The sequence below is a fragment of the Homalodisca vitripennis genome, unplaced genomic scaffold, assembly GCF_021130785.1.
Source record: "Homalodisca vitripennis isolate AUS2020 unplaced genomic scaffold, UT_GWSS_2.1 ScUCBcl_3533;HRSCAF=9113, whole genome shotgun sequence".
NCBI lineage: Eukaryota > Metazoa > Arthropoda > Insecta > Hemiptera > Cicadellidae > Homalodisca > Homalodisca vitripennis.
In genome coordinates this window covers 7234-29080 of record NW_025779648.1, presented here as the reverse complement: position 1 = coordinate 29080, position 21847 = coordinate 7234, and the positions used below count along the sequence as shown (strand labels likewise).

General features: G+C 36.9%; 1 protein-coding gene across 2 annotated transcripts; it reads right to left on the bottom strand.

The window, feature by feature from the left end:
- Positions 1 to 15450: 15450 nt before the first annotated feature.
- On the bottom strand, positions 15451 to 19780 carry LOC124372578 (eukaryotic translation initiation factor 3 subunit A-like). Of its 2 annotated transcripts, none has more exons than XM_046830981.1 (5): positions 19673 to 19780; positions 19345 to 19417; positions 18841 to 18888; positions 18587 to 18634; positions 15451 to 15626 (listed from the first exon to the last, which is right to left on the bottom strand). In XM_046830981.1, the coding sequence occupies exons 1-5, from the start codon at positions 19751 to 19753 to the stop codon at positions 15559 to 15561; spliced, it is 318 nt and encodes a 105-aa protein (XP_046686937.1). In that variant the 5' UTR covers positions 19754 to 19780; the 3' UTR covers positions 15451 to 15558. The 2 variants fall into 2 exon arrangements, with proteins under 2 accessions (XP_046686937.1, XP_046686938.1); XM_046830982.1 differs by having other exon boundaries at positions 19345 to 19425; positions 19598 to 19770.
- Positions 19781 to 21847: the final 2067 nt, after the last annotated feature.

Sequence of the window (21847 nt, the reverse complement as noted above, 5' to 3'; positions counted from 1 at the left end):
ACAGCATCTGCTTTTCTATCTCTCAATAACAAAGCAGTTTACACACCCTATTTTTAGTGACAGAACACCGGAATAGTTAGTGACAACACTAGTGCTAAATAGCAACATTAAAACACGTATTAATTATTTCGTTGATTTGATTTCTTGACTTATTAAGGTTGTCATAGCTTTGTTAAAAACTGCAAATGTTGTGTTTTAGGCTATTTACAATCCGCTCTGTACACAAAGAATACAGAGAGAATCGTTTTGTAGTATAATATAAACGAGACTTTGACGCATGGTAAAATTTTACCTGTTTTTAAATATTTGATGAAAAAACCAATACTTATATAAGAGAAATATTTTCTTACTTACGTCAAACCGCTTTCTTTCTGACGTATTTTCATGGATAAATATTGAAATTTAAGTAAAATAAGTGTATGCTAGCTGAATAATAATATCAGTGATCGACTACATCATGTTACACTGTTTTCAATTACATTTAAAAATCAGTATAGGGTAGTTTTGAAAAGAGAAAATATTCTATGACTTTTATCTTTATGAAGTAGTTACTGAATCGTACACTAGAACTCTCTTCTGTCGAGAGTTTAATCACTCACTCTCTTTTTGGACACCATTATGGCTTTCATAGATTAAAAACTTACGCATTAAATAAGTATTCTTTTCGGGACAGTATTACAATACCTGCAACTTCTCATCTATTACTAGCACACACGCTGATGAAATATTACTAGAATGTGCCTGGTAGACATACTCCACTGTCTTGGTAGTATGTGTTTACCGACTCGGCTATACCACATAAAGTGTCAGAGTTTGAGTACCGAATCGGACGCGCTGTTCACTTACATTAATCTTAATATACACGAGTGCCAGTTATAAATGAAAATTTCAATAATTATATTTTCATATTTTAATTAAATTTTGATGTAACTTCAATAGCATACCGTATTGTAGAACACTCAATTTAAATATTCCAAATAAAATAACTGAATTAAAGTGGTTTCTAAATAAAAAGAGAGAATGCATTTGCTGAAAGACTTTAAGTCTTGTGCAGATATGGTCAGAGGCCTCTTTAAGCACAAAATCAAGTATATAACAGCTTATTTTTTCACTTCTCTAATATTTTTATAGTGATACTGAGAAAAATACCTTCTATATTTGAATATGAAACATAGTTTGTTGACGTAACTTGCGCAGTAAAATTAAAATTATAATTCCTTAAATTACAAGAGAGTAATCAAAGTCAACTATGCAATAAATTAGGAAAATTAATTGTGTGACTACCCTATTAGTGTTAGGGTAGTGGTTTGACATTGCGAAATGGTTATAAAATAGTTATAGCTTTCATTTTATTAGTCGTAAACGGGATGCAATAATTGCAAACAAATCAAAATAAAATATTTGAAAAATCAATAAAAGGTATTTATTTAGGTACGTTTAATCTTTAATTTGACAAGTATTCAAATAATTCTTATAAGTTATAAAAATAGTATTTTTCTTCCTCTAAGGAATTACATATTTGCAGTTTAAATGGACAGTGGATAGTGAAACAGTTTCTATTTAGTTATAACGCGTTCGCAATTAACAGGGTTTATACAATGAGGAAGATTAGCTCGATCAACAAATACATTTCGTATATTTTGTAAGCTAGAAAAACTTGAGATTTGTGTTTTTAAATCCTTTCAGTACTCTAAGTCTACAGAAAGAATCGGTTTACAATCAATTTCGACACATACACAAAGCTATATAATATCCGTTCATACATCTCTGATAAATAGTGTAAAGATTACTTGGAGAATTATTTACTTAAGTATGTCTTAGAGATATCACTCGGGCATTTAATAACGGTATAATATTGAACATGATTTAAATAAGCGAATGCTAGTTGACTTGGGAATAAAATTAATATCTTAATAACATTTAATTGTTTACGCACAATAAAATAATAACTATATTATTATAAATATGTAATTGTTGATATAACCAATTAGTTTCTGAAACCATCACTAGAGCTCTGAAGTTAACCTTCACAGACATCCAGAATTATATTTTTGTATTCTTTTTTTGTTTCCTGTCATAGTAAAAACAATTATTTTTTTATTTTGTAACACATCTTGTAGTTATTAAACATTTAGATTCGGAAAAAAGTACAGTTTTAATACAATTATTTATCTTTAAAAAAAGTCCTTTTTTTAAATAAATATAAAAACGTAACTGAGAGTAACTTTGTTCCTATTAGTTAAGAGTAAATCAGAAAATAATTAGTTTATTTAAAAATATTAATCGTAACTGAAATACTCTATATATATTATTATTTATGTTAAGAATTACTTAATGTCTGATTACTACGTACAATGCTACTAAATTACTTATCAAACAGCATGTATTAATAAGTCTCTTATAAAGAGGTTAACGCTAAACTTCTAGTCGAAAACGTTGAGAGCTTCTTTGGGCCTAACAGGTTGCAGGAACAAAATTAAATGTCTACCAATGACTTCATGGAGACATAGAAATATTTTAATATAATTTGGGAGATTTATATTTTAGATTAAAAACTTTATTATCTATACCAGAGGTAGAAATTATTTTTGTTAGGTTTTAAAAGCTTAACCGTGTTAAGATCAACAATCTTTTTATGTGTCGCTATCTTTTTACCATTTACGATAATAATAAATAATAAATTTGTTTATTTTTGTAAACGTAATATTATTTTACAGAACCTAATTGGGATAATTAAGTATTCCTGAGAATGTCGAATTAAAAATATTTCAAATTTAAAGATACTTCACTTAAAAATAAACTCAACCCGGTTTGTTTACATTTTATTGTATACTATTACAACTCTCTCCAGGTCTCATAGAGGGATTTGGTGATTGGTTAAATTTGGAAATGATGTTTTAAATTTTTTTGTTCATTTTTTTCTATTAGTTACATTCGGAAATGAAGTTTCCAAATGTCATGTCGCGTCGCGTATTGTAGAATAATTAGAAATAGTAAAAGATGGCATGTCGTACAGTTTCCCTGCACGTTGCATCCAAACACTAATAATGTTACACATTTATCAGAGAGGGGGAAAAAAATTATAAGAATCTTTATAGTTAAGTTTTATTTACCCATTTGTGCCTCTAAAGTTTTTGAGTTGGGGTAATCATACAACAAAATTTAGCGTTATTAGTAGTCGTGACGTCAGCAATATAAGGGGCAGCTAAAACGTAAGCAGCAGTTTCAGTACAATATTATTTTATATCCTTCAAAACAAAATAGCATTTATGTTTTAAAATAAGTCTAAAGTTTTATGGCGCTCCATTTTTCAAATTTCCTTCAACTCACAGCTAGTCGTGGAAGTAGCACCAGGAACACGATGATTGGCCAGAAGGAGGACAAGGACCAGGACTTACAAGGGTCAGTAACTTTAATTCAATTTTAATCATAGTTTTTACTTGCTATTTCTCGCTATCCAAAACAGTTTACATCCTAGTTTTAGCGATTATTAATAGATAGTTCATATGAGGCGCTAACATAAGTACAAATTAAATATAGTTAATACACTGTATTTTTAAGTTTTGTGTAAAAGCTACTAATTCGTGTTTGGTGCTATGTATAATCCTCTTAGTACCCAAAGAGTGCAGGGAGAATCAGTTTACAATATTTCGTATTGGATGGACAGCAATAGATATTTGAAGTTTTCGCGTAATAAAAAGAAAATATGTATATATTGTTATGAGAGGCATTTTCTAATTTGTGTTTTACAACAATCTTTCTAGCGTGGCTAGTAAGCAATAAATTCGTAATCAGTTCACATTACTCGTTGATGTTTATAAAAAAATGATTATTTTTGGTTTGATGGATAAAATTTAAAAATTAAAAACAATACCAAACAGTTGTGACCTACATTTGTTCTTTAAGGTTTAACTCATTATATTAGTTACAGAAATCCACGCCAGAGCTCTCTTTCACAATACAAGAGATAATAACGGGCCAATTTAAATTATGCAATATTAGGAATGCATACTTAGATTCTAATACTAAAATAGATTTAAATATTAAAATTCATATTTTTAAATGATAATAAAAAAATTTCTATTTCATGACGAAATAAAATAAGTCGTTTTGGAGAATAACACACAATCCTCTCCCGAACCCCAAAAAAGTTCGCATGAAACATGTCTCGTATTAAAATAGTGCTGATAGTCTTCTTTGACGTTTGAGAAATCGTCCATTTTGAGTTTGTACCGTAAGGAAAAAGTGTCAACGCAGTCCTTTGTCTGGAGGTGCTTGAGACTGAAATTGCAAGATCGCCCGCGTCCGGCCTGATATTAAAGTCATCTTCAAGCTCCACCACGAAAATGCCCCCAGCCACATGGCATTCGTAGTTGCCAACTACCTATCCTACCAAGAACAAGACCTCCATGGTGCCCCAATCTACTTACAGCCCTCACATAGCTATGTGTGATTTTGTTTTGTTCCACCGACTGAAGAGAGAGCTGATGGTAAAGCACTGGGATTCAGTGGGAAACCTCCAAGCTGAAGTTATAAGAGTACTGAGAGGCATTCCAGTGGAGGAGTTCCAGGGTGCTTCCAAGCGTGGCAGAATTGTCTACGCAGGTTTATTGATGCAGGAGGAAACTATTTTGAAGTATTTTACCATTTTTATCAATCAGATGATTAAATTATGTATTTTCCAGATAATGGTCATTATTTACATTATGCACCCTATATACTCATGTCTCATCAGGTGTACAACTATAAGCACTATGACTTTGACTGACACGATCTAAAAGCACGGTGGAGCTACTGAATCTTCAATAACGCAGATAAGATGGGAAGGACTGAGTCAATACGTATGTTGAGTTTTAGCTCGAGTTCACCTTCTTCTTAGTGCAGCATCTAAAATCTGATGCTGTTGCAGACTTCTTAAATCTCGAGTCATGCTCCTCGAAAGCAATCCAAAAATTTTCGGCGATAAAAAAAAGTTAAAAGGAAATCCCCGCATCGGTTGAACACCTAACATTCACAGCCTCACTGAAACATCCCTCTCACGGTAGATGTGTACCGTTTAAAAGATTTGGTTGCACGTAAGATTTGCTTATATGGAAGACGGTTGATTTCAGTTGCTGCACATAAGAGAAAGGTAAAGTGGAGCTATACTATACACTCACATAAATCCAGCTTTTCCAATTATAACTGCGTAACGGCGTTTGATATAAGTGCAGGTCAATAGTACGGATTTGGCAGAGCGAATATTTTTGGTTGTTATTTGCATTTCAACAAACTGTGTACTATTATGTGATATTGTTATGCCACTTTTAATATCAGAGTAGAAATATATTATAATATATTGTGCCTAATGGTGGAAGTTACTGGCAATATATGATTCCATTGCACACCTTTGTGGTAGTACCCTCGTTTGCTTAGCAGAAATGTTATTTGAGTACTGATAAAAAACCTAGCATGAGGTTTATACATAGGCAAAATCAATTATATTATGGTGCTGTCCAAACATTGAATTAGGCCAAGCGTCATAGAAGCCTAAATGTTCAATATTTAATTTAATATAGATAAGCATAATCTAGCCCTGACGCATTTAGGTATAAGAGAGAGAGGGAGCGTGGTCCCAAATCAGTCGTCCGCTGTTCCAATCAGCGCCACACACCCCCTGATATCTTAAAGGGTCCTGTCCTTGAAGTATTCTGGGCGCTCTTCCGCTTTGCGACTGCTGCCCGTTCGGCGAATAGCAGATACCCCTCTAACCAACCAGGGCGATAGCGTCCCCTGGAGCGAGCCGCTTCCCGGCATTCTGAGTGGAATCATCGGCCGGAGACCATGTAGCTCTACAGTTCGTGGGTCACTCTTTGTGCTCGACCCTTTCGTATTGACTTTGTTTTCAAGTGTTTTTCTTTAATGTGCATTACCATCCTCCTCCCACACTCCTTTGGAGGTAATTTCAGGGTATTAGTGGAGAAGACAGTGTCCAGTGCGGATTATTCGTCGTTCTACCGCGGCCGCCAGCGGTGACGCCCGTTCGCTACGCGCCAATTACGTCGCGCCTAAGCACTCCTGTCGTTGCTGCTTCCCCCTGTGGATCTCTACACCCAGCGAGTTTTCCAAGGTACTGTTAAAACTCCATCACTTGTGTTGTATTCTCCTCTCACCTCTTGTTACCTGCCCACTTTCCCGCCATTCTGCACATTGTTTTATTTTTATTTTCATAATAGGTCCTCCGATTATTAATTTTTAACTTCTGCCCGTACATTTTTGGTCCTCCGGGCCGGATGGGGGGGGAGAGACTCGGACACGAGTCCACCCATACTCTCTCTCACATTAGTAATATACTAGTAATGTATTTAGTTAACAACAGGGCAATATCTGGTTTAGTTAATTGACCACTCTTTCTTTGATAGTATTAATTAACTCACAATAATTCTCCATTCCATTAATGTAACTTTGTGCTAGTGGAAATTTAATTGTTCCTTGTAATTGTTTCTAAAGCAATATATTGCTCACTATTCAATTTGCTATTGAATAACATTTCGCTTTGTTCCATTGTAATTTACTTGTTAAATAAGCAACCAATTAATTGCCATTCTAAGTTCTCATGTCAATTTAAGATTTAACTTGAACTGATTTGCTCTCCTTTTCATTTCAATTATATCATTGTTGTTTCATGTTCTAGCGTAAATTATGTTAAGAAGTGTTAGATTAACTCTCTGATCGATAGTATTGGTGATTGTAGGTCAATTCTATGGTTGTACTCTTGCCAAATTATTGAAAGCAACATTTCTTATCTCTAACCTACATATTAGCTACTTATTTCTCTACACTCCATTGTATTTTGTCAATTTTATTTTAAAAGGTTCATTCACCGTTCTCTACATTGTGTCTCTTTATCAACCTGATTAACTTAGGATATCTCTCACGGGTTACTTAATTGTTTAATAACAATTATCACTGTCTCTCTTATATTATTTTTACTAATAATTGCTCCATTTAAAATATTTTCTCGCCTTAGGGTTACATAACATTGGTACTTAGATTAGCTATTAAGGTAGCTTAGGTGGACATACCGGCACTTAATGTAATCTAATTTTGTCTTATCTCAACTTAACTTGTTCCCCCCTTTCGCTTACATTGATTTGTTTACATTACGGTATCCCTCCATTGTTTTTTAAATTATCTTTGTTAATTGTCTCATTTTATTGTTTTGTGGCACTATCGGGAAACCTTTGGTAATTCTCATTTGTAAAACTGCTTTGCCCCTTTCGATATCACAATGGCTCCCAAGGAATTCAAATACGAAACTTATCGTAAATCAACAGATCTTATCAAATCTCGTTTTGCTTCTCTTAACGAAACCGTCACGAAAATCACTACCAGCGCTCCACCTTTGACACCAGTTCAAATCAGACAATTAAACACAGTGTTCGCGGAAACTAAAGAAGAAACGCGCGGACTTTGAACTTAACCTTCAACGTGTCATCGAAGGTGACAGTGAAGCAGCGGATCAAGATACTCTTTCCAAAGATCAGGATGAGGTTAACGACCTATATGTCGCTATTTCTATCTTGATCGAGGTTTCATCTTGTCACTGAACCCACAACTCCCGCGTCCTCATCACATTCTGATCATCCCGCGTTGTTCCCCACGACGGTAACTGGAGTCAAGTTGCCTAAATTAAAACTTACAGACGTTTGATGGTTCTCCTATGAAATGGATTTCATTTATCAACCTGTTTGACACTACAGTACACCGCAGTGCTTCACTCTCTAACGTCGCTAAGTTCCAGTATTTACTGAGCATATTGGAAGGCGAACCTCTGAACTTAGTGAAGTCGCTCAATCTCACCCCCGCCAATTACCTCATTGCTTATCAGTTGTTGCGGGACAGATATCATAACATACGCCGCCTCACTACTCTCCATCTAAATTATATACTTGACATGCCCGCAGTCGCTAGCAACAATGCTAAACAACTTAGAGCGTTCATAACAACATTTTATGAACATTCAGAGTCCTTGAAAGCCCTGGACTGTGATATCGCCTCTGATAATCCTCTATTGTCAGCTCACTTGTTGCGCAAACTTGACAGCAAAACTGTCCAGAAATTGGAACAGTATCGTGAGTCCCAAAGAGAGCCTGGCGCCGCTCCGCATTCCCTCCCCAAGGTCACGGAGATTATAACATTTTTAAATCTGGAATGCTCCCAGATTGAAGACGCTAGCCTTCACACCCACTCTGAGACGAAAATACTGTCTACCTCTTCCAGACCGAGGGTTGAAAAGCGTGTTCAGTTCGCCTCCCCCAAGCAAATGAATTTGTTAGCTACTGACGCTAAAATTAATTCAAACTACGAAGCTCTTTGTTTTTGTTGCCGGAAATCTGGGCACAAAATTTACCAATGTCCTCTGTTTAAGGACAAGTCTCCTAATGAGCGGTACAACCTCGTTAAAGGTAACCAGCGGTGCATTTCATGCTTGGGAAATCATCCGATTAAAGAGTGCAGATCCAAGAACACATGTTCGACTTGCCACAGGAAACACCATTCGCTTCTGCACTTTAATAACAGCGCCGATAGGCCTAGCTCTTCCGCCACTGCGCCTCTACCCCCCCCCGCTAGCTGTCAACACAACACTGACTTGTGCCGCGCGCTCCACCTCTCTCACTGAAAACAAGCACCGTGCTGCTCTGTACAGCACTGGTCAAACTCACTGCCCACAATGGCCAGTCATATATTTTTCCGCGCCTTATTGGATTCTGGCAGTATGTCCGACTTTGTTTCTGAGCGTGCTGCTCAGCTGTTAGGCTCACGTCGCCAGCCTTCTAACCTCACTGTCATTGGGTTAGCCCAAAACATGACTAACACCAGAGGGTCACTAGATCTCAATCTTGAAACATTATCGGGACACTTAATTGCCCAAAACCATTCCTTCCATGTACTGGAAAAAATCTCTCTCGAACTTCCGCGGGTAGAACTTAACCCGGAAGTACTCATGCGAACAAAATCTTTTGTTCTCGCGGACCCGACCTTTGGCAAGCCTGGTCCAATCGATGTCCTCATCGGCAACTCTCTCTTCCCTCAACTGCTTACCAATGAGCGACACTCTCTCGGGGCGAATATGCCTTTTGCTCTTGGCACTATTTTTGGATATGTGATTGTTGGAAGTGCGCCGTGTCTCTCTACCGCGCAAAGAACCTCTAATCTCGCCATCTCTCTCCTCTCGACCACAGATACTGACCTCCACTCCTCCCTTCAACGATTTTGGACACAGGAAAGAACTTCCGATCTGTAGTAAAAAAATCGGAAGAAGAAATCGCGTGTGATAAACTGTTTGAGACATCGCATACACGTGACTCGGAAGGTCGCTATGTAGTCAAGCTTCCCTTTGTTGACAACCTCGCCCACACTAAATTGGGAACGTCAAGGTCAACCGCCGCTCATCGCCTGGAGTCTATGGAGAGGCAGATCCACGCCAGAAAATAACTCCCCCCTGAAGGCGCTCTATATCGAGTTCATGACCGAGTACGAGGCGCTCGGGACACATGAAATGTCTTCCCCATCCTGATTTATCTGCTCCGCATTATTTTCTCCCACATCATGGGGTAGTGAAAGAGTATAGTAGCACTACCAAGCTTCGTGTTGTTTTTGACGCCAGTGCCAAGACCGGCTCAGGCCTATCCCTCAACGACGTACTTCTCACCGGTCCAAAGTTACAAAATAATATTTGTGATATCCTTCTCCACTTCCGGCTGAAAAATTTTGTTTTTTCGTGCGACATCCGGCAGATGTACCGCCAAATTAAGATTCATCCAGACGACCAAAGGTTTCAGCTCATCCTTTGGCGTGAAAACCCCTCCCTTCCGCTCTCTACTTACCAGCTGACCACGGTGACGTATGGTATGAACTGTTCACCCTACCTCGCCATAAAAAACTCTCCGACAATTGACACAAGATGAAGGTTCCAATTTCCCTCAGGCAGCTCACATTCTGAAACACCATAGCTATGTGGACGATTTGATAGCCGGAGCGTCCACTGAAGACGAAGCTCTCCAACTTCAACATCAGCTGATCGAGCTTCTCCGCTTAGGCGGCTTTGAACTGAGGAAATGGGTTTCTAATTGCCCAAAATTACTTCAACCATTGCCTGCCTCTCATCAAGAATCCCCTGTGTTTCTTCAACCTTCGTCGGACCCTCTGTTCTCCATCTTAGGTATCCATTGGTCACCTGTGACAGACTGTTTTAAATATAACCTCAACTTCACATGTGATGCCCTGACTAAGCGGAAAGTGCTAAGTCTGATTGCTCGGATTTACGACCCGTGCGGTTTTTTTGTCCCCTTGCATAATGATAGCAAAGCGCTTCATGCAAGTGTTGTGGACTTCCGGTGTATCTTGGGATGAACCCTTGTCTCCGGACCTCGCGCTAAAATGGCGAGACTTTGTGATCGACTTAAAAAACATTGTTGAAGTGTCGATCCCTCGGCCGATAATGGCCACCCCCTCTAGCTCATGTGAACTACATGGTTTCTCGGACGCATCCGAGACCGGTTACGCCGCTGTTGTGTATATAAGGTGCATAAACACTGATAGTGAAGTGAGTGTGACCCAAATAATTTCAAAAACTCGTGCTGCCCCGCTAAAACGAGTAACTTTGCCGCGATTAGAGTTGTGCGCGGCTCACCTCCTGGCTAATTTAGTTCATTATGTACAGTCTCAGTATTCCAGTGTATTAAGTATTGACTCTACAACTTTGTGGTGTGATTCGACTGTGACTCTGTCCTGGATACATACTCTCCCTTACCGCCTCAAAACGTATGTAGCGAATCGTGTAGCTCAAATCCAAGAGCTCATTCCTCCCTCTTCTTGGCGTCATGTGTCTAGTGCTGACAACCCTGCAGACTGTGCTTCTCGTGGGATCCTCCCTTCGGAACTTGTTCATCACACTCTTTGGTGGCACGGACCCTTGTGGCTGCAACTACCTCCTCCAGATTGGCCCACTTCCAGTTTTTCTCCGCTCGATGATTCTTCCTTGGACGAGTTGAAGCCCGTTCCGCTGTCCGTCTTCGTTGCAGCCTCCCAGCCTCCTTGGGATCTACTCACTCGTTTCTCCTCCTGGACCAAGCTGCTCCATGTGTTGGCGTATCTCCTCCGGTTCGTCTCTCATAGCCGCCGGCAAGAACATCATGTGGGTCCTCTTTCTGTCGTCGAGGTGCGAGCTGCTCAACTTCGCCTCTTCCAATTAGTTCAACGAGAATCTTTTCCTGATGACCTGGCAGCCCTTCGAGACAACAAGAACTGCTCCATCAAGCTACAGCGCCTTGCTCCCTTCATTGATGCTGAAGGACTCCTCCGTGTTGGTGGTCGACTAAAGCTTGCTGACTTGACGGAAGAAGTGCGCCACCCCTGTATTTTGCCTAAATCTCACCATGTTGTTAACTTACTAATAGACCACACTCACCTACAAAACTTACATTCAGGGGTTCAATTAACCATGTCCCTTTTAGCCCAGCATGTCTGGATTCTCTCTGCTCGTAGTGTGGTGCGCTCGCGCATTTTTCAATGCCTCCCTTGCTTTAAACAAAGACCCAAGCCTTTGTTCCCTCTCATGGGTGATCTACCCAAAGCCCGCATAATTCCCGCTCGACCTTTCTTGTCGACAGGCATTGACTATGGTGGTCCCTTCAACGTCAAGATTCACAACCTCCGCTCTATCCGACACACTAAAGCTTACATCTGTCTCTTTGTGTGCCTAGTGACTAAGTCTGTACATATAGAAGTCGCCACTGATCTGTCCACGGACGCATTTATAGCCGCACTCACACGTTTTGTTTCACGTAGAGGCCTATGTACCGACATCTATAGTGACTGTGGTACAAACTTTGTTGGTGCGAGAAACTCTTTACAGCAACTAATCACTTCCTCTGGCAAGCTCCAAATTCACCAATTTTCCCTCGGCCAGAAAATTAACTTTCATTTTAACCCCCCTGCAGCTCCCCACCATGGCGGCCTCTGGGAAAGCGCCATTAAGAGCGCCAAATTTCACTTGAAAAGAGTTCTGGGCACCTATGTTCCCACTCTTGCCCAATTTACCACCCTCACTTGCCAGGTGGAAGCAATGTTGAATTCCCGCCCGCTTACTGCGCTCTCCAGTGACCCCAACGATTTACAACCTCTCACTCCGGGGGCACTTCCTGATTGGAGCGCCGCTAGTGGCTGTGCCCGAACGCAACCTTGCAGATTTGCCGGATAACAGGCTGGCTCATTGGCAGCTAGTGCAGGCTTTCTCCCAGCGAGTGTGGGAAACGCTGGAGCAGGGAGTACCTCCATTCCCTCCAGCAAAGACTTAAGTGGGAGCGGCCCTCCCGAAATTTACAAGTTGGCGATCTAGTATTGGTCCAACAAGACTCTCCCTCGCTGTGTTGGCCCCTCGCTAGAATAACTAAGCTTTTCCCTGGACGTGACAGTGTAGTGCGTGTGTGGTAGAACTCAAGACCCCCCAAGGTACCTTTACACGCCCGGCAGTCAAAGTGTTCCTGCTGCCGTTCTTGTCACCAATAGCTTAAGTCTATCTCAACACTTTAGGATAGATAGTTAAGACCTAGTTTAAGATGTTAGTCTTTAGCTTTATTTTCTCATGTTCTTTCTCGATCATGCCACTTTGATTTGTTGAATCCTGATGATTCAAAGCCGCCGGTATGTTCAATATTTAATTTAATATAGATAAGCATAATCTAGCCCAGACGCATTTAGGTATAAGAGAGAGAGGGAGCGTGGTCCCAAATCAGTCGTCCGCTGTTCCAATCAGCGCCACACCCCCTGATATCTTAAAGGGTCCTGTCATTGAAGTATTCTGGGCGCTCTTCCGCTTTGCGACTGCTGCCCGTTCGGCGAATAGCAGATACCCCTCTAACCAACCAGGGCGATAGCGTCCCCTGGAGCGAGCCGCTTCCCGGCATTCTGAGTGGAATCATCGGCCGGAGACCATGTAGCTCTACAGTTCGTGGGTCACTCTTTGTGCTCGACCCTTTCGTATTGACTTTGTTTTCAAGTGTTTTTCTTTAATGTGCATTACCATCCTCCTCCCACACTCCTTTGGAGGTAATTTCAGGGTATTAGTGGAGAAGACAGTGTGTCCAGTGCGGATTATTCGTCGTTCTACCGCGGCCGCCAGCGGTGACGCCCGTTCGCTACGCGCCAATTACGTCGCGCCTAAGCACTCCTGTCGTTGCTGCTTCCCCCTGTGGATCTCTACACACAGCGAGTTTTCCAAGGTACTGTTAAAACTCCATCACTTGTGTTGTATTCTCCTCTCACCTCTTGTTACCTGCCCACTTTCCCGCCATTCTGCACATTGTTTTATTTTTATTTTCATAATAGGTCCTCCGATTATTAATTTTTAACTTCTGCCCCGTACACTAATACTATGTAAGCTCACACGATTTCTCTTTTAGGTCACCGAGAATGTTAACATTTCTTTCCTGTACGATTGTTTGTTTATTTGTCCACAGGATGAATCGAAAATGAAACAAGCTATAAAGAGTTAAAGTTTTGGCAAGCAAACTCAGCGAATCCCATTACATAACACGTAACAAATTTGAAGAATAATATAAAATACCTTTGATAATTTCTCATTTCTTACATATAAGGAGTCTGACTTCACTCTCCTCTCCTAAAGTTTTAAGCTACCAAGCAATAACGATTGAACGTTTAAGTGGAGTGTCAATTCCCAATACATGGCCACTTTTTATTAATTTCAAAATTCTTCCCATTAGAAATCTATATATTTTTAAAATTTTAAAACTATTTTACATCAGAAGTACATCAAATTTATTTGGAGAAAATATCAGATACCAATTAAGAAATCTACTAGTGGAAGTTCCGAAGCCTAACTTAACTCTTTATAAAAAGTTTTATACATTTAATGCACCACGCTTATTTTATTTAATTTCGTTCAAAATTCAGAAAAAAGAAACTATTTCACAATTTTTAGTTGGCCTAAAAAAACTATTGTTCACGTTTCCTGATTGTGAAAATTTATTTAGCGTTATTGAATAGTTTGTTCTTTTTTCTTTCACAAAGGGGATAAATGATTTTTTACATTTTAATATAGGTTTATCTAAAATTAGTTTCCTACTAGATTGCATACATATATAATCAGTTAACTCGTCTATCAATTAAGTTTTGTTTATTTGATCCAATTCTAAGTATAGCTCATTATAATAAATGTTTAGATATATTTAATTGTTTTATTTTACTTGTTATGAATAATAGCAAAAATGTCTAAGGCAGAAATAATAAATGTTTATATTAAATGTCCTTTAAATTATTTTACGTAAAAAAGATGTATTTTGATTTTTTTTTTAGACAGCACAAGTGCAGCTGTTGTTTTCTGTGTTGTTTTTAAGTGTTTTTTCAAGTGACGGATATCCCACACGGGCCTTGGCTTTGGGATATACCTAATTTATTTCACTACAAAATTATGTTATTTTATTATTAATTATTTTAGTTTTTTTAGGATATTGTACTTAATTGTTTAGAATAATTATGCTGTGCTTAATTTTCTTTTAGTATTAGTACTTTACTGTTATTTGTTTGTATTATGTAAAAAAAGTGAAATAAATTTCTTTTTGAATTGAAAATTGAATTGAATTATTTCGTTGCTAGTACTAAAATTAATAAAAAGTAGAGTTTCACATAGACCGGAAAACCGAAGCAGGATCCTGTTCCATTACGGGAAGCATAGCTATGAAATAGAATATTTCTGCCCGGAAAAGTATACCAGCCTAACAACCAGCGACCGATAATGCAGTCCATTTTTATCTGGAAGCCAGGCTAATACTTTCTTGCGTGTATGTTTACACAGACACCGATTTACCGTAAATGCCGATGGTGGAGAGGCTTGTTTTTCAACATTGATAGTGTCTCCACAGTAGATAGTCATAGCTAACTATAAATATACAACCGTTAAAAAGGGTGTATCAATTATCCTCTATGTGATCCACACTTTAAAGGAGATAAACGAGGCACTCTGTATTTAGTCTTTGGTACCCTCTCCTCAAACAAAGCAGGGAGACGAGATACTGCAGGTTAAATCTTGGTTATATCCTCACTTCAGAAAATGGGACTGAATGTTTGAAAAAGCTCTAAGCGTGTTTGCTACCAATGTGATCGATCACGAATAATTAATATTGTGCCATGAGCTGGCGGTTGTTTCGTGCGATAGTACCTTTGAGGCGTTCACAATTAGCTTCGACTCCCACAATGTATTAACATAAGTATAGCCAGGCTATAAGATTACTTAGATACTGGTCTTCCTCGTATATATTGTACAGAGATAATGAAGAAATTATTGAAAAAACATTTCAGGATTGCAAGGTGACTAAAAAACGTCTCCATTATCATAAACAGGTTAAAATATTACAATTATGATTAATACAGGGAAAAAAGAACTAGTAATTCATAAACAGAATTATTCACAAAGTTTATAGACTAAGGCAAAGTTACACACAAGCAGAACGTGGGCTTAGTGCTGCGATTCAAGGCCAATCTTGAGCTGCTACAGTTCTAACGTCGTAAGCAAAATGCCCGAGGCCAACAATCCTTTCCGTGCAACAGTCTGTCCTTGTCGTTAACTATTTATATAAAATTTAATCGTCATTATACAGTATTTTTGACAAAGTACAAGTATCAAGGCTAAGAACAAACAAGCACAAGTTGGATTAGAGCTGCAATACAATAAGGCCAGACTTGAGCTGCTACAGTACTAACGTCTTCTGCACAATGACGGAGGCCAGCAATCCTCTCCGTGCAACAGTCTGCCCTTGTCGTTAACTATTTCTATAAAACTTCATCGTGATTATACAGTATTGATCGCAAAGTACAAGTATCTAGGCTAAGAAAAAACAGGCATAAGTTGGATTAGAGCTGCAATACAATAAGGCCAGTCTTGAGCTGCTACAGTACTAACGTCTTCTGCACTATGACGGAGGCCAACAATCCTCTCCGTGCAACAGTCTGCCCTTGTCGTTAACTATTTCTATAAAACTTCATCGTGATTATACAGTATTTATCGCAAAGTACAAGTATCTAGGCTAAGAAAAAAACAAGCATAAGTTGGATTAGAGCTGCAATACAATAAGGCCAGTCTTGAGCTGCTACAGTACTAACGTCTTCTGCACTATGACGGAGGCCAACAATCCTCTCCGTGCAAAAGTCTGCCCTTGTCGTTAACTAAATTTATAAAATTTCATCGTGATTATACAGTATTTTTCACAAAATACAAATATTAAGGCTAAGAACAAACAATTATATGTTGGATTAGAGCTGCAATACAATAAGGCCAGTCTTGAGCTGTTACGGTACTAACGTCTTCTGCCCAATGATCGAGGCCAACAATCCTCTCCGTGCAACAGTCTGCCTTTTGTCGTTAACTATTTCTATAAAACTTCATCGTGATTATACAGTATTGATCGCAAAGTACAAGTATCAAGGCTAAGAAAAACAAGCATAAGTTGGATTAGAGCTGCAATACAATAAGGCCAGTCTTGAGCTACTGTAATACTAACCGTGGCTTTAGGCCAACACAGCCGAGACCCCGGAGGATGTACTGGCGTCTGACTGCGATTGGTAATAAATTGTTCTAATTGTTAAAGTTTCATCTTGATTATACGTAACAAAGTACATGGAACATGAGAAAATGCACAGAGATACACCATAGGCCTAGAACTATGACATCTCGTGGTCAATCTTGTGCTACTAGTTCACATGAAGGCAATGATACTAAGGATATTTTCTGTTCTCGACTGTTGATTAAACAATTTGTACCTATTTTTTAACAGAGATTCATTACATCATGCACTTATAATTACATGAAACTAATTTTGGTATGTAAATATTTTATAACATTTGAACTTAAATGTTAAATTAATAACAAATTTTTAAAGGCAAAAATTTCAGACAAGAATAATTTATTTAAATTTTTATCGCTTTTATTTCCCTTAAAATTTACGAATTAAGCTAGTGTTACCAGAAAAATATAAATAAAGAAATAATAAGTAGGAGTAACGTAAGATATAAAAAAATTGACAATACAATTTAAATAAATAATTAAGTTACATAAGTCAAGTTTTATACTATTTTGGATAAAACATACTTTTCAGATGCCTACCGTATGAATATCCGCTATTTACGCAGCAATTTATTTTTCAATGCCGATACGAGGCGATTCTCAATATAATATATACAGTTATATAATATATTATAATAATATTAATCTGCCTCAATTCCCATCCAAGTAGTTCTATGTTTAAATAAAACAGGAAACCCAGTGTTCATTTTTTAACTGTTAAGATCCTAGAACTCTTTATCATTAGCACACTGATTTAATTAAACATAGAAACAGGAGCCAAACCAAGAATTAAAAACATAACACAATAGTATTTTAACAAATAAATACCATGATCAACAATATTCCAATCAGAATATTATACGAAGAATATTTTTAGATGTTTACATAGAAATAAAAATATATATAAGAAGGGAAAAATAATCACTTAGATAAAACCATCTGATTGCCTTAATTTTAAAACTAATTGCTATGCGATTAAATTGTTTTGTATTTATCATATTCGTATTTTGGTTGGAATTTTCCCGTAAATTATAAATTTCTTTTAGGTCGAAGCAACTCAAAATTATTATTACTATTAGTGTACCATCAACGAACTTGGGAAGTATCACTTCTAAACAATTTCAGTTACAGACATTTCCAAGAGTTTAAAAACTTTCTTACTTAATTATATCAACCTTCTCTCAAAACTCGTCAGGATGATTTAGAGTCCATTTATCTTCGATCAGATTAGAATATGCTCCTGTAGAGAATATTTAAAATTTTGGATGAGGATTTTTTCTTTAAAAAATAATGTGTTATTTTAAGGAAAGAATCAGTCAGTAAGCATGCAAGAAACTTCCTGTAAAATAACAACAAATCTATTAAAAGTGTAGCCTTCTTATTACTCAAGTATGATCTGATAGAGCAGTATTGTTGGGCTTAAATAAAATCAAGGACTTGCGACTATTAGTAAAAATCAAACGCTAATTATTTTACGATTTTCCAAAAGTGAGAAGCTAACATCACAAGATATGGATTTATCAGCGCTGGTAAATCAGCAGTGAATATCACCTACGTGTAAATTACGTTATCACACGTAAGCTAACAAAAACCAATCTATCATTACCTATAACCTAACGTAACATACACTAACCGTAGCTGAATAGGTGTAATGCGTTTACCTTGAGGAATGAGGTTTATCCGACAATCACATAATCGTAAACTAGGTTCCCATTCCCTCTTAAGAATTATAGACTTACAAGTGCTAAAAAAATTTTACAAAAATATACTTCAATTTAGTGTCTAATTAGGACTAAGTAATATAAGAATCTTATAGCGCCTCTTCGTAACGTTTAGCTCACTTCTGTTAACAAGTCAATTTTTGCGGGGATATTAAGCTCTCCACCGTTTATACTATGGTTTTAATTATGCTATCGTATTATAAAGTACTTAGTCTGTATTAATACTAATCATTTGAATACTCACCACCACTCACATCTCTTTTACCAGGTGGCCCGTCTCCGGATTGCCCATCTGGTAAAGCGAACATATCATTATCCTCAGAAACTGGAATTTTAATATTCTTACAGCGCCTTTTTCGCAAAATTTAGTTCAGTTCTGTTTATAAGTAAAGTTTTAAGAAGATATAAGCCTCTGCACTATTTATATTATATTATAAGTTATGCTATAATTGTAGAAAGTACTTAGTCTGTAGTAATATTACTAATTTGAGTACATACCATAACTCACATCTCTTTTACCAGGTGGCCCGTCTCCGGATTGCCCATCTGGAAAAGCGAACATATCATTATCCTCAGAAACTGAAAATTTAATATTCTTACGGCGTCTTTTCGTAAAATTTAGTTCATTTCTGTTACCAAGACAATTGTTAAGGAGATATTTAGCTCTGCACTGTATATGTTATTGTTCAAATTACGCTATCATACTATAAAGCACTTAGTTTGTATTAATATTACTAATTTTAATACCTACCAAACCTCACATCTCTTTTACCAGGTGGCCCGTCTCCTGATTGGCCCATCTGGAAATGGGAACATATCATTATCCTCAGAAACTGAAAATGTAATACTCTAACAGGACCTTTCGTAAAATTTTGCTCAGTTCTTTTAACAAGACATTTTTAAGGAGATATTTAGCTCTGCACTGGGTATATTATTGTTTAAATTATGCCATCATATTATAAAGTACTTAGTGTGTATTATATTACTAATTTGAGTACCTACCAAAACTCACATCTCTTTTACCAGGCGGCCCGTCTCCTGATTGTCCATCTTGGAAGGCGAACATTTCATTATCCTCAGAAACTGAAAATTTAATACCCTAACAGCGCTTTTTCGTAAAATTTTGCTCAGTTCTTTTAACAAGACATTTTTTGAGGAGATATTTAGCTCTGCACTGGATATATTATTGTTTAAGTTATGCCATCACATTATAAAGTACTTAGTCTGTATTAATATTACTAATTTGAGTACCTACCAAAACTCACATCTCTTTTACCAGGCGGCCCGTCTCCTGATTGTCCCATTTTGGAAGGCGAACATTTTCATTATCCTCAGCTGGTAGTTGAGAGGATGGGATAACCTCCATCAGGACCATGCAGAGAGTCACGAATAGCAATACAGACCACATCATTGTTTCACTGCAACAGACAGATGTATGTCGTAAGTAACATAATTGGAGTAGAAGCAGATGAAACAGGTCTGCGGTTGATAAGGATCACGACTAGCACAATGTACCACATCATGGTTTCATTGCAACACAGAGATATACGTCAATAATTTCAAAATGGGAGAAGTTGGAGCTGGAAAGTGCTCTGAGCTTGTTAAGGCTCTCATATTACCCCATAAATAGCTTTTAAATAATTATGAAAAATCTTTATTTTGTAATAATAAAGGTGCAATAAGTGGGCCACTTTTTTTTAAATGTTTTTCAACATTCTTACTATAAACTTAAAAAATATACAAGGAATCAATATGTATAATTTATATTTTTCTTAACACCAATTTCAAAAGCTGTATTTATGTACGCTTCAGAACTATGTGAAGCTCTGGTGTGCCAATTTAAAAGTGGAATGGCAGCAGATGACCAGTATCATGCAACAAATGCAAGACCAGAAATATTGTTTAATCTAGAAACTACTAATACAAAATTGAAATAGTCATGTTGTTAGATATTCATGAAACATATTTTTATGTGTGTAACATATCTAAAATTTAACTTTAACTTTTGCATTCACTCACTTCGAGAAACATCAAAAAAATTAAGCTTTTAGCTTTTTCTTATTAAGTGATGTTTGAAACACACACACACACACACACACACACACACCTATATATATATAAAATTTTTAAATTGAGTCTTGTATTTATTCAAACAATTAAACAACTTAATCATGTGATTAGTTGCAAATTTAGGCATAAAGCTAACAAATCTAATTAATCATATAGTTTAAGGCACTTTAGGCTTACGCCTCAACACTAAAACCATCTAATTCCCTTTACAAGCATATACAGGAATTTATCATTCTGTAAGGATGTCCATTATTAATGTAAGCCCTCCAAAAAATAAGGTTCTGGTAAACTAGTAGTTGTAATTGTTGTAAACCTTGTTTACAGTATCAAATATTAAAAATAAAGTGGTAAGTTAGCTTATATTAACTTACCCAAAAACAGGGGACTGTAGTTGATAATGAACGTCTTATATTCACTGCTTTATATACAAAGATTGCACGTGTTTTGTGTAGTTCATAATTATCTATGTCCCATTTTTTACTGCAGTTCATCATCATTTATTCTCTATTTAAATATCTTACTACTAAAAAGCTATTGAAAGAATAATTACTACTAAAATTTGTTCAAGTTCGTTCAGTTTTTTTCAATTGCGATCATTGTGATTAATAAGTGAAACATTATTTTAAATGCCCACTTTAAAGGTGAAACAGCAAATATATCGTTTCCTATTCTGAAACAGCAAAGAGTAATTAATACAAAGGTTTATTGCTATAAAAGTGCAGTGGTAAGAAAGATACACTTAATTAAAATATAAAGATGCTCATGTAGGCAGAACGCTTACTGTGCTTATTACACCAGTAAACTTTTATTACTGAAACAGGTCTACATATATTTTTAATAGTCAATGCCACATTAAATTTAAAATGTAATATTTAAAATATGAATAAGTTTTATAATATCTATTAAACGTAATTTTACTGTAAGAACAGTGTCTGAATTATTGTTACTTGTAAAAATATCAGGAAAAAAGTTCACTAAATTTCACAAGAAACACGAAATCGAGAAATCCATAGCTAAATGAACCGAACGTATAAGTGAACCTATTCAACCTGAATGCCGAGAATATTACTACAGAATAAAAGCGTGTAAAGCAATTTGATATTCATAAAAATGTCTAGTAAACCCTCTTAAACTGGTATAGTTGTCTGGGGGGCGACTAGGGGGACCTGATTAAAACATTTATATAGTCTCAATTTCTCCAAGTAACTTATGTCATTTACCGTTATCTTGGATCTTTACACAGTTCAGTTTCCATTCTGAGCAACTACATATCTATGATGCATATAGCATTTTTAATCAGTTAACACCTAATATAACTTGCTGGATCCAAAATTTTTCCTTGCACGCATATCGTATTTGTTAGAATTTCAATTTTTATGTTTATATATGTATATATATATATGTGTATTTTACTATTAGTTAAGATTTAGATGTC

Bases quoted from the DNA above. Each gene is read 5' to 3' on its own strand.
- LOC124372578 (XM_046830981.1), bottom strand. From the start codon at position 19,753: ATGATGTGGTCTGTATTGCTATTCGTGACTCTCTGCATGGTCCTGATG. The intron at 19,418-19,672 runs GATAATGAAAAT...TCAGTTTCTGAG, and splicing joins CCTCTCAACTACCAGCTGAG to GATAATGAAATGTTCGCCTT. The intron at 18,635-18,840 runs GTATGTACTCAA...TCGCTTTACCAG, and splicing joins TAAAAGAGATGTGAGTTATG to ATGGGCAATCCGGAGACGGG.